Source organism: Spea bombifrons, chromosome 13 (assembly GCF_027358695.1).
Source record: "Spea bombifrons isolate aSpeBom1 chromosome 13, aSpeBom1.2.pri, whole genome shotgun sequence".
Taxonomy (NCBI): Eukaryota; Metazoa; Chordata; class Amphibia; order Anura; family Pelobatidae; genus Spea; species Spea bombifrons.
Genome location: NC_071099.1, coordinates 10,282,831 through 10,307,597, shown reverse-complemented (window position 1 = coordinate 10,307,597; position 24,767 = coordinate 10,282,831). Strand labels below are relative to the sequence as shown.

Genomic DNA, 24,767 nt, shown 5'->3' with positions numbered 1-24,767 from the left:
CAAAAGCAGGGACCACGTGGGGTCTGAAGAAACCATTATAGACCAAAAAGTGAAATATTGTGGTCTGCTATGGGAATATTTTGGCTTCCCAAACCTTTTATTGACCAAATTGTGGTATTTACAGGGCACCCATAGGCGAGGAGATTACTTTAATATTTAATATTTAATTTAAAATGATTAAATATTTATATCTCCCCAAAAAAACGTGGCAGCAACAGCCGGATATGTGAGATGTTAAGATATGTGTTTGTAATTATTACTCGACCGCCAGGGACCTTCTAAATACTGGAGTATGTCTGACCAGCCTGGCCAGACTCTTGGTCTGGTTGAGTATGAAGAGAATTTTAGCCCAACACAATCTGGAGAGATGGGGTTACAGCCCATGTGGAGTACAACTGAGATGGGACTATATCTACCCCAAGCTTGTCTCCAACAAAAAGAAACCACTACAGTCTCACGTCACAGATGCTGCACCAGTTTAATTGGTGGAATGGACACTATGGGTCACATAGTGGGGACATGCTTTTTCCTCTTAAAGAACTTCCACTGGACTTTAATGGTAAGCATCCAGTCGTTAACGTACAGGCTTTTACAAGCAGATGGGCTGACGTGCACCTCGAAGGGAAGGGGTCCGACCCTCTCGGAGTGGCAGGGCTTGTGTGCCGGATGCAGGGAGCCTGCGATTCATTTACCAGCTTTCTGAGCTTTTTGTGCAGACTTGGTGACCTTGCCGGCTCCTCCGACCTTCTTCTCTACATTCTTGATGACACCAACGGCCACCGTCTGCCTCATGTCCCGCACGGCAAAGCGCCCTGAAAGAGAGATTGGAGGTATATTAGATACTCGCTTGGTCCAGCACCAAAAGAAAAAAAATCGCAAAAAAAACACCACTTTTCTCCCAATTCTGTGCTGATACGCCTGGTTCCTGCTCCTCGCAGGCTTTTGCCCTAACCAAAAGCATTGTCTGGTTCTTGTATGAAGGACGTGGCTCCTTACCAAGAGGTGGGTACTGAGAGAAGCTTTCTACACACATGGGCTTTCCAGGAACCATCTCCACAATAGCTGCGTCTCCAGATTTCAGAGCCTTGGGATTGTCCTCCAGCTTTTTCCCGGAACGCCGATCAATCTTTTCTTTTAGCTCTGCAAACTTGCAGGCGATGTGTGCGGTGTGGCAATCAATAACTGGAGAGTAACCAGCGCTGATCTGGCCAGGGTGGTTTAAGATGATCACCTAAAGACATCAAGAACATTTTTGATGGTGTCTGACAAGCACTTTGGTATAATATTCATTTTTTTAATTAACACAATTGTTAAATTACTTTGCATTCCTCAAGACTACCCAATAGAAGGAAAAGACCTCATCCCTGGAAACAAAAAGTTCCTAAAAGCTTTCATGGTGGAAATACATTGCTAAATTGTCCATCTATAGGAAGAAAGGACCCCCAAACCCCAAGGTCCATCTGAAGGACCCCAAAACCTTTTTTTAAAGAAAGAGTGAGCTCTAAGAAATCTCTCAGGAGAAGACATATTCTGTCAGAATCCAAAAACAAGAACCTGTCTATAAAATGCAGGACTCAAGGTTGAGGTTCTACCCATGGGACGAGATCCCTCAGCCCTTTTACTGGATGCTTAATCTAATTTCTTCATATTTTTAGTGTCACCTCGGGGACATAAGAGGAAAATGTCATGTTCTCTTTGATTCCTAACCTGGGAGGTGAAGTGAGCTGCTTCCTGGGGTGGGTCAGCTTTGCTGTCCCCACATACGTTGCCTCTGCGGATGTCTTTGACAGACACGTTCTTTACGTTGAACCCTACGTTGTCTCCGGGAAGGGCTTCGCTCAGAGCCTCGTGGTGCATCTCCACAGACTTCACCTCGGTTGTGATGTTCACTGGAGCGAAGGTCACCACCATCCCTGGTTTCAGAATACCGGTCTCAACGCGGCCTACTGGGACAGTGCCGATGCCTGCCAAAAATAAATAAATTCCATAAGTACGTGAGGAAAGGTGGGACGAAAGCCAACTAGAGAAAGCCAAGAGTGAAGGGAACCAACTTTATATAACTACAGACTGTACTGCCTCCATGATAACTTATCATGAGAACTCTCTTAGTGTTCTTGTATCTTTGAATGCCTCTGAGTCTTTATAGAAGAGATATGGAATATCGCCAAATGCGAGCGTTTGTCCAATGAGTCTGCGTGATGTGAAAATATTATATCATCCAATGGCCATATGGCTCGTAACCTTGGATTCAGAAGAAGACATCACAAGTTTCTTCTCACCTCCAATTTTGTAGACATCCTGAAGGGGGAGCCGCAGAGGTTTATCTGTTGGACGAGTTGGAGGGAGTATGGTGTCTAGAGCTTCCAGAAGGGAGACTCCGCTGGCGTTTCCTTCCTTCCTCTCCACCTTCCACCCCTTGAACCAAGGCATCTAACAGAGGAGCATTGGGGACAAAATCATTACGTTTAATTTTTTATTTTATTTCGATATTTGGATAACACTATCTTAATTCATCGGGGCAATTCCCTTCCTCCAAGCATCAGAAATAGCCCCGCAGACCAGCCTGATACGACTAACATTCTAAGAAACTATAAAAACCCATTCAGAGGACCTTGAATCAAAGGCTATGTTTGGTTGGCCGGAGCTGGGTTGGTTGGCACCAAGCCTCGGTCTTTTTATAACAGGGATCTGATGACCGAGAAATGTCCTAGACCGTCCAGAGTCATTCTGATGAGTCAGGAGCAAGCAGAAAAGGAAAAGATAGAAGTGGAAAAATGTCGTGCAACACGAACCCATGGACAGCCACTCATGGAGGCACACCTGGGCAACCACTTCAATTACAAAAGATATGGCATTGCATTTATTGGTTAATGGGCTAGAGCAAGCCATGACCCTTAGTAACACATACAGATTACATTATTAATTTGCTTATTCATTACGGTTCTCCCCTAACACTAGTTTTATGGACTATGGTATGTTTTATGCATGGTTGAGAGATCTTCCTGCCAAATTTTTGCCTCTACATTACACAACCATGTGACTCCCTCGGGGAGGGGGAGTTGCCAACCCGCCATGGTTTGTAGTTAATATATATTGCTATATGTAGTAGGCATTTCGCTGTCAATGGGTCAACAAAACGTGAGAGGGCCACGTAGACATCAGACCTGGTCCATGGTGGGATCCAAGACTGACGTTCCTGTGGCCTCCAGATAATGCCACTTACATTGGGAGATGGTTCCAGCATGTTGTCCCCGTGCCAGCCAGAGATCGGCACAAAGGGCACCGTGGCTGGGTTGTATCCGATCTTTTTGATGTAAGCACTAACTTCTTTGACGATTTCATCGTAACGCTTTTCGCTGTAAGGGGGCTCGGTGGAGTCCATTTTGTTGATGCCCACGATGAGCTGCTTCACCCCCAGTGTGTAGGCCAATAGGGCATGTTCTCGGGTCTGCCCGTTCTTGGAGATGCCAGCTTCGAATTCACCAACACCGGCCGCCACGATCAGTACGGCGCAGTCTGCCTGCGGGGAGAACATGGTACAGATGGGGAGCCTGGCTGTAACTCAGAGGACAAGGACCACCAAAGAGAAATGTAACATGAAAGGGTTATAGAGACGGGGATCTAAAATACATTTCTCTGGGGCCATCACGAGAAGGCTCCGAATATCACCTGTGAGGTGCCGGTAATCATGTTCTTGATGAAGTCACGATGTCCCGGAGCGTCAATGATTGTGATGTAATATTTGGTGGTCTCAAACTTCCACAAAGAGATATCAATGGTGATTCCTCTCTCCCGCTCGGCCTTCAGTTTGTCCAAGACCCAGGCGTACTTAAAGGAGCCTTTCCCCATCTGCCAAAGAAAACATGTGAATGTGTATGGCCCTTTAATTGCATTTATTACTTTCCAAGCCATCACGGTAAAGTTAGGGCCACCGGCACTCCCACATCCCTCAGTGGGTTAAATGCCTTTTATTTTGGAATTAAATTTGATTTATTGCTTATTTTGTGCTAAATAATAATATTACGACCCAAGTTTCTGGAATTTTTGTAAAATTGGGCATATATAAATGAATATGGAGGAATTATTGGCGGTTACGTCTCCGTGAATGTATCCTTTCACCATTCGCATCTCCGGAGAGGTCTCTCCACAGCGCGGGAAGGGTTAATGCCCCCCGGCAGGGTGCCCTTACCCCCCTCCCTCTACTGATCGCCATTTGCCAGCGGTGGTGCTGATAGGACGGCGTGCCCTCTGCATGCACACAGAAAATGGAGCCTGCCAGCTTAGAACGGCTATAATTAAACCCTGGCAGAGACCGAGATGCCTGCGGCCTCCGCTCCCAGCTGCCTGTAGCCATCAGCGTGCCCCTCAGTCTGCCGCAGATCCCCAAAAGCAATCCCCATCAATGCAATAATATACTACCAAGCTTGGGTTAAGAATACACCTGCTTGAGCACAGGTGTATAAAGAACAGTCCTCTTATTCCAATGGCCATTCTTGGGTCCCGGTATAAATACTTTCAAAGATGGTCTGTCAAGAGCTTTTGTAGTTTATTTTCAAATCCTGCATACTTGACAGGGAGAGTAATGAGACCTCATCCAGGGCAGGGCAAATGAACTTTTGGGGTTCCGAGTAGTTATACAGAGCAGGCTGTTGGCTCAGTAAGGAAGATTAGGGATGGGAGCCCTTTAGGCGTAAAGACCTGAGGTTGAGCGGTGGGGTGGAATGGGCCTTTGGGTCTATATAGGGGCTACAGAGAATGGGTTCTAATGAGCAGATATGGGGTCTGTATGGGTTCTAATGAGCTGGCATTTGGTCTGTGTGGGTTTTAAGGAGCTGATATGGGGTCTGTGTGGGTTCTTATGAGCAGATATGGGGTCTTTATGGGTTCTAAGGAGCTGGTATGGGGTCTGTGTGGGTTCTTATGAGCTGATATGGGGTCTCTATGGGTTCTTATGAGCTGGTATGGGGTCTGTGTGGGTTCTTATGAGCTGATATGGGGTCTCTATGAGTTCTAAGGAGCTGGTATGGGGTCTTTATGGGTTCTAAGGAGCTGGTATGGGGTCTGTGTGGGTTCTAAGGAGCTGGTATGGGGTCTGTGTGGGTTATAAGGAGCTGGTATGGGGTCTATGTGGGTTCTTATGAGCTGATATGGGGTCTCTATGGGTTCTTATGAGCTAGTATGGGGTCTGTGTGAGTTATAAGGAGCTGGTATGGGTCTGTGGGTTCTTATGAGCGGATATGGGGTCTTTATGGGTTCTAAGGAGTTGGTATGGGGTCTGTGCGGGTTCTTGTGAGCTGATATGGGGTTTCTATGAGTTCTAAGGAGCTGGTATGGGGTCTTTGTTGGTTCTTATGAGCTGATATGGGGTCTTTATGGGTTATAAGGAGCTGGTATGGGGTCTGTGTGGGTTCTTATGAGCTGGTATGGTGTATGTGTGGGTTATAAGGTGCTGGTATGGGGTCTGTGTGGGTTCTTATAAGCTGATATGGGGTCTGTGTGGGTTCTTATGAGCTGGTATGGTGTATGTGTGGGTTATAAGGAGCTGGTATGAGGTCTGTGTGGGTTCTTATAAGCTGATATGGGGTCTGTATGGGATCCAATGTGGTTTATGGTTTATAAGGTCCATACTGGTCTCGGGATCTCACCTCAGCTGCTTCCTTCTCAAACTTCTCTATTGTCCTCTTGTCGATGCCTCCACACTTGTAGATAAGATGGCCGGTGGTGGTGGATTTGCCGGAGTCCACATGGCCGATGACCACGATATTAATGTGTGTTTTCTCTTTCCCCATCCTGTTGGGGCGATGCAGCAAGTTGGGTGAAGATGTCTGTGGAGAAAACAACAAAACGAAAAGTCACCTCTGAACCCTCAGCTGCATCAATGACGGGAACCCAACAGGGGACCGCTGAGTCCTCCAGCACCAAGAAGCTATAGAATCCTGGAGCATTACCATATCATAGCCCATACTACATACATAACTACATCATATAATCACATTTACTTCATAAAGACAGCTGCCATTACTTTATCTTTAGAATTTCAATACACGATGGGAAAGTGGGGTTGCTAATTGTCCTGAAGGAATACACCTCAGCGTTTTGGGGGTTCGGATTTGCCCCCCCCAGTGCACACAGCCATACCCTTACGCTGAGATGAGTATAAACTCACAGTCCTCCAAAGCGGTGGGCAATCAGACCGGCAAGGGTCACAAATACCCAATTCAATGTTTCCAAACCATATTCCATAGAAAGGGTTAAAGTTGAGGATCTGGGTTGTTCTAGATGCGAAAAAAACTGATATTTTTCAGATCCGTCGCTTTTCTATATTAATGCAATCCGGGACTTATCTATCCAAATGCAGAATTTTAAGATCTGTTACGTAGTGAACGGGGAGGAATAACCCCGCATTCTGATTTTTTATTTTCTGTAAATAGATACTCATTTGCACGGGTTGGTTTGCCCATTTAATAAACGGAGAGACCAGTCAGTGACCAGTTCGCCCCAGTTTGCTCTCCCGTTTTGTATTTAGGGGGTGACGTCATTTCTTTCTCCGGCTATTAACCTGCGTGAGTCCACAGGAAGGGAATTCACATTTCTGCGCATGGGCTGCCAGAAATCAATATATATATATATAAAACCCTTTAAGTGCCAGAAAGTTGAGTAAACCCTCGGTTTGATGGGCCAAGTCCTAGAGACGTGGGAATGAGCTCGGGCCCCTGGACATCTTAAGGGGTTAACCCTTTCCCAAAAAACGGGAGCCAACGTAGCATTTTTTTGTTGCCTATTTGCCGTCGGGAGCGTTAAGGGCCAACGAATGTCTGTTTAGAAGGCGGTCTCTGTCCTAATGTCTGTCCCCTCGGGTCTCTCAGGTGAGGACGGGGTCTGAGGCAGGTGCACGGAGGGGGGCGAGAAGGGGCATCTGCAAGGGCATTCGATGAGACGGGAGGGTTCCGGATCGCAGCACAATACAGAGGGCTCGCTGGCACCAGATGGTTGGCGGACACGTGAGATGACGCTGCAGATACAGATGCAAAACAAGTATCGAGTACCCAAAGCTCCGTCCGTCTGTCTGTCTCCCGGGCGCTCGTCGGTCTGTCTCTTAGAGCGCTGTACCCCTGGGTGTCTTTTAATCCATTTGTAGGTCGATTACAGATTGGTCCCCTGTCTGTCTGTCTGTCCGGGTTGTTGGCAGTGTGTCTGTCTGTCTGTCTCCTGCCGTTGTGTGATTCCGTCTGTCTGTCAGGACTGGATGTAGCTGTCTCTATCCTGCTTTCTGTATACCTCCGTCTGTCTTTCTCTTAGCCCTGCGTGTAGTTCTGTCCGTCTGATGCTTTATTTATCAGATCAGCCCCCACCCCTCGTCGGATTTCATGTAACGCCACAAAAACAACACGTATCGTATCTTCTTGGCCACAAACAGGAGGCTGTCCGACCTCCGATCCTTTTTAAGCCCCCCGAAACACTCCTAGGACCCCAATTTTGGGGGTCAGCAGATGCAAAAATGTTTATGGAGAGGGCATTTCGGGGGGTACGCAGGTCTGACTTTGGGGGGGTGCGGGGTGGAAAAGAGGCAAAAAGAAAGGTCAATCGGGGGTAAAGGAATAGATTGGGGGCAACATAAAGAGAGAGGGGCGACAAGGAGTCATGGATGTTCTAGATGATTCGGGAGCTTCTGGCAAAGAGAGAGGGGGCATCAGACAGCGAAAGGGGCATCGGGGAGGGAGAACGCGATGAAGCGGGCATTGCGAGGGGCAGCGGGCAGAGAAAAGGGCAGCAGAAGGGGATAGGGCAAAGAGAGAGGGGTAGCGGGCACAGCAGGAGGAGAGAGGGGCAACTTGCAGAGAGAGTGACAGGGGGCAGAAGGCAGTGAGAGGGGCAGCAGACACGGAGCTCTTACCTGTTAGCTGGGCTCTCAGACAGCAGGGGCTGCTGGTACCCGGGCAGGCAGTTTTATTTCTCCAGGAGGGGTCCACCTATTGACGGCCCCAGCGCAATGCAGTCACCCCTGCAGCACAGCAATGCGGTACCGGGCTGAGAGAGAGGGAGGGAGAGGATGGCAGAGGAAGGAGGGATCACAGACGAGGGAGGGATGGCAGCGCTTCGCAAAACACAGAGAGGAGAGGAGGGAGATGATGCCCAGGGAGGGAAGAGAGGATGAGATAATGTTACAGGCAATGGGGTGAAATCCAACCTGAATTCATCTGATGGAGCTGAGAAGGTGAGGGAGGGAGAGAGAGGACAGAGAGAGAGATACAGAGAGGGGGGTAACAGACGGGGTGCGGTGGGGAGTCCCTGAAATATTATATGTTGGGGGCTGAATTCGAAAAGTAAAAACAATTCTTATGACGTCACCAACGCTGGCCAACAATTATATATATGCATACATGTGTGACGTCAGCGCGGCCCACCACAGAGCCCAAAGGACATGACGGACCTGGGGGGCACTTGTCACTTGTATTAGCGATGGGTCCCCCAAATCATTTCACTTGGATGGAGAAGCCGCCACATATCCCAAAGCTTTAATTTAATGGAACTCGGTGATAAATAAACACACAACATTTTTGGAATTAAACATTTCCAGACATTCCGATTTATATAATATCAGGATAAAGTGATCGCCTTCCCGCGTCCTGCCGAGTCCTGCACCAGTCATGGAACACATGTCAGATCACGTAGCGGCAAAAGAAACAGACAAAGACGATGCGATCTGTTTATTGAAAGGATCGTAATTTGTTTTCCAAAGAAAACAATAAGAAAAACAAAGTTTATAAACATTCCGATTGTTGGCATTGTTCCTATGACAACGTTTACAATGGGTGGAAAAGAAGAGAGATTAAAATAATACGGATCAGGGAGGGAGAGAGGGGCATCAGGGAGGAGAGAGGGGCATCAGGGAGGGAGAGGGGGCATGGGGGGAAGAAAGAGGGTTATTGAGGGAGGAGAGTGGGGCATTAGGAGATGTAAGAGGGGCACAGTGGTTTGGTAGAGGAATTGGACAATCTTAAAATTGCTGAATGATTTTGGAAAATATTAATCCATTAGACAGAAGTAGTTTTGGTTTTTTTGGGTCAATTTCCAACTTATTCTGAAATTAAAGCAAAACACTCAAGAATACATTTTTCAGTTTTATGTAATATTTCAATTGTTAATATTTGGTTTCAATTGTTTTTGAGATTAAATCTGTGATTTCTGGTAGGGTGTTTCCCCAACATGAACAGCAGGGGGCAGCAACAGCCAGTTTTAGAGTTACCTAAATTATGCTGCCCCGAATTATATAAGAGATCGTCAGGGGGCAAATTTACCTGAACATTATGGGGCATCTCTACTCATATATACCCCGAACAAAACACATCGTTATGAATGGACGCAGCCCCTCTGCTTCGCTCTAACCCCCCTTAAACCCTTAATAGATTGTAAGCTCCTGGGACTAGAGCCCGCCTTTCGTTCTGTACCAGTTATCTGATTGTGTCGTTTTATTGCTAATTTGTATTCCTCATCATTGTATCTACTGGAGCTCCATGGATACAATGTAATAATGATGATATTAAGCAAAGTATTCCGCTGGGAGGCGGATCTGGACAGAGTTATGCAGACAGGATCCAATTACTTTATGATTTCTATAGATCCCCCGGGAAGCCAGTATTCTATGAAATGAGGTTCTTAATGGGATATACATTGGTGGATTCCCTATGCACCAAAAACACCAAATTAATGTCCCCTTTATACGTCACATACCCGTCTCTCATCCAGTAAACTCCATAAACAGAGGGGAAATCAGGCCTGGGGGCAGCTAGATTGTTAGCTCTGTGGGCCAGAAAACTCTTTTATACCCAAACCCATTGAATAAATTGAATAAGTTCCCATTGAGCCCTGCAGATATTCTCATATTCTATATATCTATGTTTAAAATGTTAATACAAAAAAAGAATAAATATATATAGTTTTTATCTAAAATAATATTTTTGTTAGATGTGGTGCCTTTTAAATATTTATGTTTTGACCCTCTAAAAAAAAACTAAAAGCCCCCCTCCCCAAGCCATGCCCTCCGGCTGAAGGAAGGAAAAGATGGTTCGGGGGATAAAAGTCCTGATTGTGTAAGAAACTCTTAATTAAGATTCCAGATCCTGTAACTCCAAGAGTGCATCACCCACCGGCCCCTGGCGATCTATAGGTCTGATGACGCTATCTATATAGACCAATTAATAAGAAGAATTATGGGTTCTTCTAAATAGTTAATAATTATTAGGATTTGGGGGGGTACGTAATATTTTTTCCCAGTGACTTCTGTTTAATGGGTTTCCAGGAAAAGGTTTCTGGAGAAGTAACAGGGAGTCTCGGAGACGTCTTGTACCTGATCTCAAGGTGCGTCTTTCTCAGGTTCCCGGCAGCTTCCTGGAGGCTGATGTAACTCGTCTTACCTGTTACCAGCTCTGATGAAAGCCGTAATGGCGTAAACTGGGAATTAACCCGGAATCCCAACGGTCTGAACCCCTGCCAAACAACCCGATGGGCAGAAACCCCCCCCCTCCAGTTTCAGGGTCTCGGGGTAAATGGGCAGATTCTCAGGGTTTTTACCAGTCTCAGGATAAATGGGGCAGATTCTCAGGGTCACACATTGTGGAGCCGACTCCTTCATATTCTCCTCTGATTAACTGATATCTGAGCTTCACGATTGGTGCTTTTCTCCCTGCTCTATCACAGCTGGAATCCCTGCTTGAATACAGGTGACTCCATTCAAAATATATCTTTACCTCCTGACCAGTAACTGTTTCCATAAAGACAGTTAGCTGGGCCATTTGGTTGCCATCATTAGCCAGTCACTGCAATAGGATCCATGTGATTGCCCTTTAAAGAGTTAAGTGTGAGCGTCAGCTGATTTAGAGATCCCTCAGGTAAGCGAGATACAGGTATGGACGCTATGACATCATACCATGCCCTGAAGGGTATTGACTCTCAGCCCCAAATCTCTCCCCATATCTCAGCCCCGCTCCCCCAGCCCCTCCGTGAATCGGTTCCCTCTCATGGCTCAGAGAGCAGCTGTTTCATTAGTTCCCCTCGGATGATCCCAATTCTGAGTCCTCCTATATTTAGGTCACGTCGCCCCCCATTAGTCTGACGCGGCGATTTGGATTCGCTCAAATGACCCAATTTTCCGAAATATATTTTGGATCATTACAAAAAAAAAAACAAGACAAACTGGTGGAGCGCAGAACCCCCTAAAGCATAAAAGTCATAAACATTCAGATTCCCGGACCGGCGTCAGAACCCGAGGAGGAAAATTTACTTTCAGAAACGTCGAGGTCTCGTTTTGTTTATTTCATCAAACGCCGATTCTCCACGTCGGCCCAAAGACGGCGCCGCCTGCCGCGGAAAAAAGCAGCAGGGTGACCGGGAAACGGGCCAATCATATCGCATCGTGACGGTAAATCATCGCTTACATTTGGGAGAATTTGGAAAGAAGAAACATTTGATTTAAGTAAAAGTTTTGATGGTTTTTCGTCGTCATCACAATTTGTTTCTATGGGGAAGAGAGGCAAGTCCTACCCCCCCCCGCCAACACGTTTAGACCCCCAGGGCAAGAAGAAGCTCCGTCTTAGATATTTTGTTTTACTGAATTTCTCCTCTTTTCTCACTATCCCCCCCTCCCCCAGCTCCTTCTTTCTCAAGTCTTTACATGTTAGTACTGGCTCCTCCCCTGACCCCTCCCAATATCCCTCAAACCCCGCCCCCAGCCCCAGCTATATAAAGCCGAGCTCCACATCTCTTTCTCATAATACATTCAGTGATAAAATCTCTGGTCGTGGAGAAAACTCCCAGCTTCTCCTTTTCAAATGGGCCCCGTCGCCTAGCGTCTGATCCCCCTAGAGCCAGGCTCCCGAGGACACAGCAAGTCGGAAAACAGGTAACTAATAATAATTATAATAATAATAATAATCACCATAATATCTATTTTTATTATTTTTATAAAAACTTTATCGTGATCACAGCTCAGGGTCGATTCACGTTTATGCTCTAATTGTTTTATAATTCTTAATGAGAGTGTAAGCTCCTTTGTCTAGTTATCATTTATTTTTATTTTTTTTTTTACAAAAAAATAACATTTTACATTATACAATGTGTCCAATAGCAGACTGTGTGCATTAATGGGATAGTGTGTGATATTTGTAAAATCATTAGATATATCGGTTTATATTAACCTTCTAAGTGCCAGTGGCCTCTCGCCTGTTTGAGACTCAACAGGTTAAACTTTCCATCCCCCCCCCCACTACTTGTTTGAAACTCCAAGCCTTTATATTAACTGTTTAATGCCAGTACAGTAAGGCTTCCGTTACCGGCCTGGCAGTCATGGGGTTAATCCGAGTGATACAATGTGGCCAGAAACTGTTTTTGTAACAGGAAAGACACAATGGGTGTGAGCGGGATACTGGTGGGGACTGGTTTCCAGTGTACAGTCTGACTGCATGTGTCATAGAGCCAAGTATGATTAACCCTTTGGGTGCTGCACATGTAAGAAATACATTCAGAGGGCTAAAGATTCCGCGGCGGCTCAGCCTTCTTTCCATTTACGACCAAATTTCTTTTCCACATAACCATCCGTGTGTTATTCCTGCTAGCCGCATGGCGACCTATTCCGTGGCGCTGTTCAAAGCGAACCACTGCCTCTGGTCTCCTTGGCGTAGAGCCTCCTGACATTTTAGCTAAGACTGTAAGCTCCTTGGCCCAGATCCCACTTTCATTGCAGATTCCTGAGCTGCTATTTAAAGATATTACTCCCTTCTGGTCAGTGCAAGGGTTAATCTTAGCAGCCCCTGCCTTTGTTTGCTGCCATGGAGGGGGGTAAATGGATGAATGTGCCTCATCCAGTCTGAACCGGTTTCACGGCTGCTGCTGAAAGCGGCCAAATCCCAGCTAACCCTTTAATCCCTGGAGCAGCTGATGGCTTCTCTCACAGACCGGATATATATAATTATATGTTCTGCTCGTCGAGCGTTAAATGTAAATATTCTCAGCGGTTACATTTTGTTTTTAAGGTTTTGTGACAATAACAAAATGTCCTCGTTGTGGAGCGGGGGCCTCCTCCTTAAAGGCCAGGAAGACGGGACTTATTCAACCGAAAAAATCAATGGATTAATGCTGGGTTTGGGTTTTTTTTATTACTTTATTATTTTTCGGGTCCCGGCTTCGAGGACCATGTATTGGGAAGTCTCCAGGTCGCGTTTTTAGGGGTCCAACTGAAGTCTTACGAAAGACTCTGCCGTTTACAACCTCGGCGATTCATATTTCGTGAGTCTCATCGGACTCTACCCCGAATGTCATTAACGAGGACTTTCTCAGCGGGGTCCAAACCGACCGGCTCCAGGAACCGGCTGAATTAACGTTGCCCAATAAACTCGCGGTTTAGTGAATAAGCGCACTGACCCCTCCAAATGCTTCTGGGGTCCCCATATGGTCAACCGAGTCCCTTGATGGACTGGCTGACCATAGATGCCAAAAACGATCAGAAATTGTCAAAGGCCACGGTGGCTTCAGTCTGGGGTGGGGGGGCACCGTGGCTTCTTCTTGGGGGGGCCACTGTGGCTCTAGCTCGGGCAATATCTGACCTGTTGGAGTAACATAATCCAAACATAAGGAGATGAGGTAACTGATCTCTTTATGTAACAGGCAGATCAGCTTTCCAGGTAAGCAGTTTGTGGCGTGACGAGGAGCGCTCAGCCTCCTTCCCTCCGTCGGCTGTTAGGAGAATGGACCTCAACGCGCGTCCTCAGGACAAACACGTCCAGGGATTTATCTGGATTCTCCCCGCAGTCTTCTTGGGCTTCCCGGAAAGTTTTGTGTAAAATCTCGTAGAGACGTTTCTGTATCGGAAACGTGACACAAACGCCGGAAATTCAATAAATCTGGTGTCCCCGGAAACCGTCTCAGGTCCCCGAACACGAAAAGTGGCTTCTGACTTCCGCTCCGGAAATGGGGTCGATGAGTTCTGTGGGGAGGAACGGGGGAACATTAGACGTTGCCCATCCACCCGAAGTGGTCCTTATCATGCCAAGATCCTCGGCCCCCAAATGTATTCCTTGGAAAAGAAGGAGGGGGGGTACCTAAATTGGAAAAGTTTTCTCCAAGGTTTAGACTTCACTTATCTGCCGGGAGAAGTTATTTATACTCGAAGCGAGTTGGGTACAGTTGGTGAGGATGGCGGACGGGCCGGAAGCGGAAACCCTGAGCCCCCCCGGCAGATCGGCCCCATCCGGCCCCCGTCTAGTCGCCCTTTTCTCCTGCCGTAAAGACTCAAACCTTAATCAGTAGTTGGTCTCGTCTTAGATTCAGGAGCCGTATGTCTATCGCATGCATGTTTCACACGTTCCACTTAACTACAACCCTCTCTTTATTACCCAAAAGACAAACTATTTCTGCACCTGTCAAGCACCCCCCCCCATCCATTAAACTTGTCTATTTCTTACCCTTCCTCTGTGTGTTGGAAGCCGCGTGGGCGACCCGTGACCCCGTGTGCTTGTGTAAGCCTGAGATAAAGACACGTGCAGAAAACCAGATAAAAAGTGTCTAATTTTAGTGAAAAAATCTGACTGTTTTCCATGGAGCCTTCAGATACGTTCCTCGTCCTCAAGGGCGTTTGGGATGATAGGGCTCCTGAGTCCATGATAAAAACTAATCTTGTACGCAGAGCTTGCAATCTAGCGGGTATCTGCGTATCTAGAGTTTATGTTGCAATCCTTTGGCACGTGGCATGATCACGTGGCCTCTGTTTTGTTACTGGCGAGATCCCGCTGTTATTATCGGGGTTGGTTAAGGGGATGGGCGAAGGCGTCGGGGGAATCGCCCAATGGCCGGCTCCGTGTCGGCGCACCTGGTTCGCACCTTGATCTCATGCGTTAGCGATTAATAACTGGCTAATAATTAATGAATCTTGTAAATAGTGGCTATTATGGGGGGGGCATAAACCGCAGGGTGGCAGAACCTCCCCCGGAATCCGAAGACTTTTGCATAATAAACATTGAAACGTTCTGTGAATTTTTAGTGAAATCACTCTTTTAGGTTATGGCCGGTGGTGGAACGTACTCTATATTTTTTCCATATCGTGGACTTGTCTCCATATTGACCGTAACGGCGTTCTCTCACCTGAGGACGCCGGGTCTGCTGCTGATTTCTGGAACATCTCATTCGGCATTAACTGTCCAGTTGGGTTCTCGGTGGCTTTGTCTCCAGATCATGTGGTGAATCTTCTTCTTTCTTCTGTCTTCCAGGGTTAACATTTTAAATAAGGAACAAGACCTGAACCATGGCCTCTATTCCATCCAGTGGCTCTCTCGTTGCAACACATGACTATTACCGAAGTGAGTGCACTCAGTGTTCCTGGCCGAGCCAGGTGGACGTGGGGTGGTTGGAGAAGACATTTTCAGGCCAGCTACCGTAATTATCTGGGGAATATGAGCGGAGTTGGAGGATAAACCATGAGGTGGCCACGGTTACTGCTGGGGGATCTAAATTCATACCCTGGTTACTTATTTAGAATCCCCACACGGGTCAACGGGGACCTCGAGGTCAAAAATAAGGTCCTTCTAATGTATGTGATTTACGTTTTGCTTCTTCTTTGTCGGCAGGACGCCTGGGATCCACATCTAGCAACAGCTCTTGTGGGAGTGTGGATTACTCTGGCGAGGTGATCCCTCACCACCCAGGTGAGTGCCGCCACCATGGAGGACCACATAGCTGGTGGCTTTTGTCATCGGGGGGGGGTGGTGTCGGGTCAATCTTGTCTTAAAACTCAACGGATATAAAGGTCCTTCTGCTTCATGTCGATACAGAGAATCCAGATGACCGGCCTTAAAACTGAATCCAAAAACTCATCCCTCTGTCTTCCTGCAGGTCTTCCCAAGTCAGATCCTGGTCACTGGTGGGCCAGCTTCTTCTTCGGAAAGACCACCTATCCGGTAATGACTACGCTTTCGGAATCCCCAGAGAAGTGAGTGTCTGTTGGTTACGTGGCTTCCGCGCGTTCCCGATTGCTTTACTTCACTTGTTTCCTTAGTAACCGTTTAAGAAAACAACCAGTAACGGGGCCAGATAATTGTAACTATTTATAATTGTTTTTATTAATAATAATGCATAATTATTCATAATCTACCAATGGTAAAACAGGCTTTATAGGGGATGTGATGAAAAATACAAAGTTCAAGAGAAGAAATGTTAGAACAAGAAGCCGTAATCCACAATCCTTTCCTGAAAGGGTGGTAGATAAGTGGAACAGCCTCCCAGCAGAGTTTAATACAATGATGGAATTAGTTTTTTTTTGAATGTCGGAAGTCGGCTCTGATGGATTCTTTGTCTCTCTTGCAGCTCAGGAAACTTCCGTGTGACCAACGGCCTTATCCCCTGCGGCCTGACTCAGGAGACCTCGAGGAAGCCGTCTCCTCCTGAGCCCTCCATGCATTCCCCTCCTCACTAGGACGACGCTAGGCGGCGGAGCCCTCCCTGTCCGCCCCCCACCCCCCGGACTGCCCATCGTTTAACTGTAGTCTTTTAATTTCATGTTTTTAATACAAAAAAAATAACAAAAAAAGCGCTTTGTATCACATGGGTAACACTGAAACATTCTTAATTGTCTGTTTGATATCCTGCCTTAAAAGGCTTTGCTACTTTTCACTTGTGAAATAAACACGGGCAGTCCCTAAACCACGTCGGGGCTCATTTCATCCACGTTGACCCTCCACCTTAAATAAAATGTACCCCAAAAAGACCGGGAATGTACCCCAGGCTGTCGCCTATCTGCCCTTCCCAGGCAGAGTTTGTTTCCAAAGCCCCTTGATAGGACTGGGGCTGCTTTCTCCCTTTGCCAATGAGGTCATCTGACAGGAGTCCATGATGTCATAACCGTCATACACCTCACCTCTGTACCACAGGTCATAACAAGCAGGGCAGTGCTGTATTTACCTGTGGGGTCTTCCTAGGCTCAATCCAGAGCAGTCCCCCAGCATCCACCCCCCTCTGAACGGAGCGCCGGGGTGTGACGTCTCTGGTGGTCTCCGGAGTGGAAATCGGGCAGTTGGGGCCATCAAAGATCTCTTATAACCAGGACACAGGGGGGGCCATCTGGTCCATGGTATTATACTGGGGAATCTGCCTCAACCCCCCCCTGCCCAGACCTGCCAGGATACGCCTCTGAAGTAGGGCATCGTATGGCAATTTAGACACAAGGGTAAGAAGGGCTCTGCTCAAAGGAGCTTACAATCTAGAAAGCTGATACATCTGGAAGCGTTGGGCTGTTATAGACTCGTCCGCCTGGCCTCCGGTTATTATTATTATTATCTTTTATTTATATAGCGCCAACAATTTACACGCTTCTGGCCTCACACTGCCCTTGGCAATCAGTTTCTGGGCACCAGGCAGAGAACCTGATCCAGAACAAAGAGTGCCACAGGTTTGAGGCGTTCATGCAACCCGTGTGGGACTGTTGGAGATGCGAGTCCTCGAGGCACGTTGCGGTCACCGGGGTTCTAGATGGTCCTTCGTCGTTTGTGATGAGTAACACGGAACCTTTCCAAACCCAGACAGTCGCCCACACGTGTAGCCACAGGATACCATGGAGAGGCGGCCACTTATCCTGAATCCTAAGAGTGACTCCCACTCAGCCACGTGGCCCCCAAAAGCCCAGCAAGACCCCCATGCAGCCACATGGCCTCCTGAAACCAGAGGGAACTGGAAGCTTCTCAATGACTAAAACATGATCCACAGTTGCTTTTGTAAAGCAGAATATAAACGAGCTTCCCCAGAAATCCCTGCTTCGGCACAGGTGCACTCAGAATTCTTGAAAGTTTTTTTCCAGCCATGCTGTTCTTTGTGGGAATTATCATAGATGTGCGGCGCCCCCACGCATCCCACGCAGAGATTTTATCATGATGAGGAACAGTTCCAAAGAAACGGGTTAATTTTGGGTAAAAAAAAAAAACGTTTTCAAACCAAGGAGAGCCCAGAACGGGAAATACATTTCCAAAAAAGTGTTACTTTGTATCCAAATTATTGGGTAGTAAGAGAAGGAACTGCCTGTAATTTTTTGGGTTTCCATGGAAACTTATAAATACACAGTTTGGATATATTATATGGAGATATTATTCCAAGTTTTTTTTAAACTAATATTTATTTCTTATTTGCATCAAGGGATACTTTAACAAAGGTGTTCTACATACCTGGGGCTTTTTTACCTCACAAAAAATACCCCCCCCCCCCTCGACCAAGCGAAACCCTTTGGGTGCTAGAATGCTTGGCAACAAATGTGCAAAATTCTTACGATTTCAGATAAAAAGAAGTTAATGATGTCATATTTTTTTCCCATGTAAATTATTTACAATTTGTGTCTTTATTGCAAGAACATTTCTAAAAACAAAACGTACAGTCAGCTCGCGGACCTCCTGTTCCCAGAACGGGTCATTAATGAACAACAAGGTGAGCAGGCTGGCTCATCGCTGCTTAGTAGACATGGGCCGAAGCCTCTCCCAGCCCTGCAGGGTGTTGGAACCAAATGAACTTTAGCCTACTTTTCTAGAGCACGTTTCCTGCACATGTTACAGGCAGGGGCGCTTCAGGGACTTTGTGATATACTTCGAACTGCCTCCTAGGGGTAACTTAGGGGGTTTTTTTTAAACCCCCCCCCTTTGTAAGGGCAGTTGCATAACCTCGCAGTAGAACGAATGGAATACCCGGGTCTAATTAAATCCCTCGGACCCGGGATAAATCCCTCCACGGGATGGAAATAGAATGCGTGTATGTGTGTAATGTTATGTATAGAATTAGGAAAAATAGAGAAAAGCCATTAAATATTTATAGTTATTTTCTAAACACTTAAATAATTTGATAAATAAAATCTATTTTTGGGGAGGAGATAAGAGCCTCGGAATAGCAAACGGAGGCTGAAACATGAAAAAAGAGAGAGAGAAAAAAGGAAAGTGGTAGAAATGGATGTTTTCAGTCAGCTAAGTCTGGGGTTCGGCTCAGTTGAGGAACCGGCGTTGTTCGGCGGGGTCCGCTGGGTCTTCTGGTGTGTCCTGATCTCCTGGGGAAAGGGGCATCCGCCGTGTTTTTTTTCTGTTATCTCACCCGTAGGTTGTTCATAGGTTTCCCTGCAAGGCCCGGTTCTTCTGGCTGCTTTGATACCGTCACCTTAGTCTCCTTTTCTCTTCCACGGGTTCCCCAGGCAGTAAACCGGATAAGCGCAAGGACTAGGCCCCCAAGAGCTGGGCTTGTAGGCATAGTCTGCATGAAGAAATGTCTTCTGGGCCACCATATTTCTTGGTCAGCCATGTCTATCGATGTAAAGGTTGGCGTCCTGAGCCTTTCCGGAGGTCTTTATGGATTTCCATATGATCTGGTGGTCTCCATAGCTTTCGTTATACGCTCTCCGGACTGGTTCCTATGAAGTTCTCGTCTTTGAGGCGACGCATTGACCTCATGGGTCTCCATCGGCCTCACATGCTAAATTTACCTTTGAACTTGGCCATTTTCGGAAGGCCGTCCGTAAAGTCATAATGAATTAGGTTCTCCAGGGCCACCTTGAGGTCACCGAAGCTCGGCCTGTCCTTAGGGCTTGCGCTCCAACAATCCAGCATGACCTGGTAGGTTTTTTTTGAGCAGATCCTGGGAGCTTCCATCCGGTAGCCCTGATTGAGGAACTGCAGCAGCTCAGCGGTGGCAATTCCTATGAAGTATAGGGAGGGAGATAAAATGAAAATCAGAAAAGTTGGCGCCCATAGGCAACATCTAACAGGTCCCTTCGCCCCCTCCGGGCCTATCTAGTCGGCCGCTTCAAACACTCCAAACTAAGTCAGTCGTTGGTCTTCTCTTAGATTCAGGAGGCATATGTCTATCCCATGCATGTTTAATACCCTCACCGTATTACCCTCTACCATTTCTGCTGGGAGGTTGTTTCACATATCTACCACCCTTTCAGTGAAGTAAAAAAAAAAAACGGGTATCATTTGGTTAAAATACCCGGCATTACCTGGATATGGTGTCATCCCCAGGGACATGATTTCATGCAAAAGGACCCCAAATGACCAAACGTCGGATTTCGTGGTGTAACATCCATGAGAAAGAGCCTCGGGAGCTGTCCACTTGTAAGGGATTTTATTGGACAAGGACATGTAGCAGTCGTCCTATGAGAGAAGAAAATGTAAAGAGAGAAGCGAGGGGTATAATATAAAGCGGGGAGAATCTGAAATGCCCGGGAGGAGGTCCCACCTTGATGATCCTGGCCATGCCAAAGTCGGCGATCTTGCAGAGGTTGTTCTGCCCCAGAAGGACGTTTCTGGCCGCCAGGTCTCGGTGGACGCAGTTTCTGGACTCCAGGTAACACATGCCGTCCACCACCTGCATGGCGATGTCCAGAAGAGTGTCTATGAACGTCGTGTCCTCCTCACAGCCTACAAGCCACACAGGGGGAAGCTCTAGTTACTAAACCGGGACAATTAGTCTTCATTGGCTTCCAATTAGACTCTGCTGGGAAGATTGTGAGGCCCCCATCTGCAAGCCACAGCGCATGCTGCCGGAATCAGTGCATGCTGCCGGGTTCAGCGCATGCTGCCAGGTCCAGTGCATGCTGCCGATCTGTCTCTCCCGCACTCACCTTGCAGATAGCTCAGAAGGTCTCCTCTTGGCATGAGCTCTGTGACAATGTAATAAGGATCTCCCACCGAGCAGACCGCGTACAACGACAGCAGGTTCCGATGGCGGAGGGTCTTCAGAAAAGCCGTCTCCTTCATGAATATTTCCTGGTTGGTCACGTCTAAACCAAATCGGGCAGCGTTAAGGAGAGTAGTCGCAACACATCTGTAAACCATATTTAATGAATAAGCCCCCCAGATATAAAAGACATAAATTATCCACTCACCTTTTTTTATCATCTTGACGGCTACTTTGATTTTGATGCTCTCGTTCCAGTATCCCTCGTAAACCTGCGAAAAGTTCCCCATTCCCAGTTTGCGGACGAGAGTGAACTCCTCTCTTGGCCTTTCCCACTCGTCCAGGGGAACTGGGCTCAGCTCGCTGGCCACTGGTTCATGCTGGGGAGAAGAGTCTGCCGTTAGATTGTGTCGCCCCCTAGTGGCGCGACGAGAAAATGCGGGAATGCTGAGTAACAGCCCCTGGTACAGAGCCAGCGATTAACCCTTTCTATGTGAAATCGATCGCCCATGTTCTATAACCGCAGCAGGAAGCGTTAACGGGGAGGTGAAAAGTAGAGACGTTAGAAGCCCCGCTTACAGATAATGCCCCCTTCTGCCCGGCTCTGCCGCCCATGACATCAACCAACCGTCCTACGTTATTATGGCCCTGTCTGGTTGACACGGGCCGGCTTGTTCTTGTTCTTTGGTCGCTGTCTGAGACCGCCCAGTTTCCTGCTCACCTTCACACACGGCTTGGTGAGTGTCAGCCCTTGTGCCAAGGGCTTCACGTAGTATGTAGAGATCAGCTGAGTGAGGTCAGGAAAAGAGCTCTCTTTAGTCAAATAAAACTCTCCTCGGCTGTTCTGGAGGATTTTGAAGTGTTTGACGCTGTCCTGGCTCCGCACTGAGGAAGAAGAGCGGAAATCATGCGAATAATATAATTATACCCCAAACAAACTATTCACTAAACTAAAACACGGATATATCATATATTACAGGAGTCTGCAGTGAGGGAGGGAGGAACGCGAGGAGCAGCAGGTTACATGGAGCTGCCGCCGGGTGGCAGAGGGTGGCAGAGGTCCACATTACCTGACAGGGCGTACTTGAAGCCACCTTTGTCACTGACCCGGATGAGGTAGGATCCAGGATGGTTCCCGTCTTTCATCAGCAGGGTCACAGCTTCTGTGCGGGAGAGTTCTCCGAAAAACCACCTGCAACGATGGCCCCAGATCAGGATATTTGAACACAAGAGCTTGCAATCTAATCCCTCACTCCTTGGAACTTTGGGATGGAACGTATAAAGTTACAAACGTATGCGGGGTTTTGTCTTTACCAAAAGCCCCATCTTTCCCCAAAGTATCATTCCAAAGGGTCAACATTCTGTAAAGTTACCGTGAAAACAAAAATCGCCGTTTTAGGCTTCTTCATTCTGAACAAAGTCACGTTTATTGGTAAGTATATATAAAACGCTCCCGTATACTGACGGCTTTATATATACAGATTTCTAGGAGGTCAGAATGTTTGCTGGGTATGAGGGCATCACAGGGTTAAACAGCCCTAAAAACCCCAATAATGTTTATAGTAAAATAAATAAAGAGCTCAAAGTGACCTTCTTTTCACACCGACTAAAAAACATTCAACTTCCTTTTAAAGAAACCATACTACAAAAAAAGAACATAAAAATAATAAAAGTAACATTTTTGTAATCTAAAAAAGGGTTTAATAAAAAATATCAAATAATAATAATAATAAAATGTATAAAATAAAAGTAAAATGAAAAAACTGTAATTTGTACACAGAATCTTTTTAAAAAAAATTTACAATAAAACACTAAATAAAAAAATAAAACATTTCTAAAATTTTCTAAAAATCATAAAAAAAAAAATTAAAGAAAGTTCATAAACAAAAAATCTACACAGTAACACGGTTTGGATATTTAGTCCAAGCGAGTGGATTTTGTTCTGCTTTACTGCCGAGTCTCCAAAACACATCAGAAAAAAAAAAATGTAATCAAAGAGGCTATAATCGGACGAGGCTGGCGTGGTGTGGGGTGGGATTCGTTTGCCCCGGGTGTGTTACTTACGACTGCTCCTCCACGGTGCCCTCCTCGGCCAGGTAGTTGTACGGCACGAAGCCCTTATTGCCGACCCTACAGCCCTGGGCGTTGAGTTTCACGGCCGTCCACCAATCCCCCGACTTATCCAGGATGTGGAAACGATCCCCAGCCTTGAAGCTCAGTTGATCCGGGGTAGAAGCCTCAAAGTCCCATTGGCTGACGTAGACCTGGGACCATTGGTTCATCACGACGTATTCATCCATTGTGCCGGGGACAAGTTTTTTTTTTTTGGATTTTCTTTGGATTTTATTTCTCCCCTGTGTCGCCCAAAACCCAGGAAGGGACTGTTGTGTCTATCAGGATTTTCCAGTTTTGGAGTCAAGGCATTTGTGTGCGGCGGGCGGAGGGTGTGGGGACAGAATTCTGGATTCCAGAAGGTCACATGGATGAACGCGGCACGGGACTGACCCACCGTGATCGCAGGTAAATGGGAGTAGAGCGAAAGCTTCCTTATTGCTGGGATTGCGTCATCGCTCATGAATTCAGTAACACCTTTTCAGAAAGACGGAACCAACAGGTTTACAGGAGAGGAGGAGGAAACGTGGGAGGACGAAAGGGGAAGAAACCTGAGAGATTTATGGCAGATTTATTTGTAACAGTTGGGATGGAATGTAAAGAAGTTTTACTTTACTGAGAAGGTGGTAGATAAGTGGAACTGCCTCCCACAGAAGTGGTAGAGGGTAATACAGTGAGGGTATTAAACATGCATGGGATAGACATACGGCTCCTGAATCTAAGACGAGACCAACGACTGATTAAGGTTTGAGTCTTTGCAGCAGGAGAAACGGGTGAAAATGTATCGAGCCGGGATGTAGGAATTCCTTTTGATCCAATGGAGGGATGTTTGAAGGTCCCCCCCTGCCAATCACCTGCAGTGGTGGAGAGAGAAATAACTTCATTGGGTCGGACAGGCAATAAAAACATCAAAAAATCATAAAGCCTGTACTTTCAGCCCAAGATTAACAGGCCTTTGATGCGGCTTCTCTTCATATCTAAATGATAAAACTCAGCTGGTCATAGAAGGTTATAGTAGGCTGCAGATACCATGTAGGTCCTGCATGTGGCGCTGGCAGACTACTACCCCAACACTTCTCCAAGATGTCCTGCAGAGGGCGGTGTTGCACCTTTAGTCCTTATTTAAATACAGGTGACGGGGCTTTGTTGAAAGTAACCAAATATTGCCGGTCCAAATCCAGAACAAACCGAGACAGGACCACAACTGATGAAGGTTTCAATCTTTAAAGCTGGAGAGACCGGCAGATGAGACAATATAGTTTTACACCCAATGAGATTTGGCCTTACAATGTAGAGAAAGATGGAGTTATGTGGGTTCTTATTTATTATTAGTTTTATTATTATTATTATTTTTTTTTTATTATTGAATATGTATTTTTATTATATTTATCATTATTTTTTTGTATTTAATATTTATTATTATTCTCATTATTATTATTATTATTATTATTTTTTATTGAATATTTATTTTTATTATATTTATCATTATTTTTTTGTATTTAATATTTATTATTATTCTCATTATTATTATTATTTTTTTATTGAATATGTATTTTTATTATATTTATCATTATTTTTTGTATTTAATATTTATTATTATTATTATTATTATTATTATTAATCATTTGCTACTTTGGTTTGTTCCGCTGATAATACTTAGGACACTTAGAATGTTCAGTAATGAATCTGGAATCTGGAGCTGCTTCAGTTTCTTTCAACCCTCATCCCGTCTGCTTTTGGAATAGAAATCAAATATCAATTCAACATTTTGTGGGGTTTTGTGTCTTTTGGTTGATGAAAAACAATGTTTTGTGTATAAACCCGGGTGACCACCCTCTCTGTCGGATTATGCTTCTGGAAAAACACGCACATTCTTAAAGTTGCAGATTGTGAATGAGCCAGCTATTATAACGAATAGTTCGTTATTTATTCATGCACTGGCTATGAAACGCATTCGGAGATCATGATTT

At 46.1% G+C, this 24,767-nt stretch overlaps 3 protein-coding genes across 3 annotated transcripts; 1 reads left to right on the top strand and 2 right to left on the bottom strand.

Annotated features, from left to right (window-relative positions):
* Window positions 1-459: 459 nt before the first annotated feature.
* Window positions 460-8,050, bottom strand: EEF1A2 (eukaryotic translation elongation factor 1 alpha 2). Its single transcript, XM_053453697.1, has 8 exons — window positions 7,895-8,050; window positions 5,646-5,825; window positions 3,670-3,849; window positions 3,224-3,520; window positions 2,280-2,430; window positions 1,708-1,964; window positions 997-1,231; window positions 460-812 (listed from the first exon to the last, which is right to left on the bottom strand). The coding sequence occupies exons 2-8, from the start codon at window positions 5,787-5,789 to the stop codon at window positions 685-687; spliced, it is 1,392 nt and encodes a 463-aa protein (XP_053309672.1). The 5' UTR covers window positions 5,790-5,825; window positions 7,895-8,050; the 3' UTR covers window positions 460-684.
* A 3,709-nt stretch (window positions 8,051-11,759) lies between these two features.
* On the top strand, window positions 11,760-16,686 carry PPDPF (pancreatic progenitor cell differentiation and proliferation factor). Its single transcript, XM_053453028.1, has 5 exons — window positions 11,760-11,899; window positions 15,258-15,347; window positions 15,615-15,692; window positions 15,880-15,976; window positions 16,351-16,686. Exons 2-5 carry the CDS (start codon window positions 15,293-15,295, stop codon window positions 16,457-16,459), a joined length of 339 nt encoding a protein of 112 aa, XP_053309003.1. The 5' UTR covers window positions 11,760-11,899; window positions 15,258-15,292; the 3' UTR covers window positions 16,460-16,686.
* A 2,412-nt stretch (window positions 16,687-19,098) lies between these two features.
* On the bottom strand, window positions 19,099-23,291 carry LOC128471402 (protein-tyrosine kinase 6-like). The gene is made up of 8 exons (XM_053453343.1): window positions 22,750-23,291; window positions 21,756-21,877; window positions 21,407-21,570; window positions 20,894-21,065; window positions 20,630-20,788; window positions 20,245-20,426; window positions 20,006-20,159; window positions 19,099-19,702 (listed from the first exon to the last, which is right to left on the bottom strand). Exons 1-8 carry the CDS (start codon window positions 22,983-22,985, stop codon window positions 19,473-19,475), a joined length of 1,419 nt encoding a protein of 472 aa, XP_053309318.1. The 5' UTR covers window positions 22,986-23,291; the 3' UTR covers window positions 19,099-19,472.
* Between the last annotated feature and the right edge of the window lie 1,476 nt (window positions 23,292-24,767).

Bases quoted from the DNA above. Each gene is read 5' to 3' on its own strand.
- EEF1A2 (XM_053453697.1), bottom strand. From the start codon at position 5,789: ATGGGGAAAGAGAAAACACACATTAATATCGTGGTCATCGGCCATGTG. The intron at 2,431-3,223 runs GTAAGTGGCATT...CTCCTCTGTTAG, and splicing joins TGCTGGAACCATCTCCCAAT to ATGCCTTGGTTCAAGGGGTG. The intron at 1,965-2,279 runs GTGAGAAGAAAC...TATTTTTGGCAG, and splicing joins GGATGTCTACAAAATTGGAG to GCATCGGCACTGTCCCAGTA.
- PPDPF (XM_053453028.1), top strand. From the start codon at position 15,293: ATGGCCTCTATTCCATCCAGTGGCTCTCTCGTTGCAACACATGACTAT. The intron at 15,348-15,614 runs GTGAGTGCACTC...CTTTGTCGGCAG, and splicing joins AACACATGACTATTACCGAA to GACGCCTGGGATCCACATCT. The intron at 15,693-15,879 runs GTGAGTGCCGCC...GTCTTCCTGCAG, and splicing joins GGTGATCCCTCACCACCCAG to GTCTTCCCAAGTCAGATCCT.
- LOC128471402 (XM_053453343.1), bottom strand. From the start codon at position 22,985: ATGGATGAATACGTCGTGATGAACCAATGGTCCCAGGTCTACGTCAGC. The intron at 21,066-21,406 runs GTGAGCAGGAAA...TCTTCTCCCCAG, and splicing joins TCACCAAGCCGTGTGTGAAG to CATGAACCAGTGGCCAGCGA. The intron at 20,789-20,893 runs GTGAGTGGATAA...GATTTGGTTTAG, and splicing joins CGTCAAGATGATAAAAAAAG to ACGTGACCAACCAGGAAATA.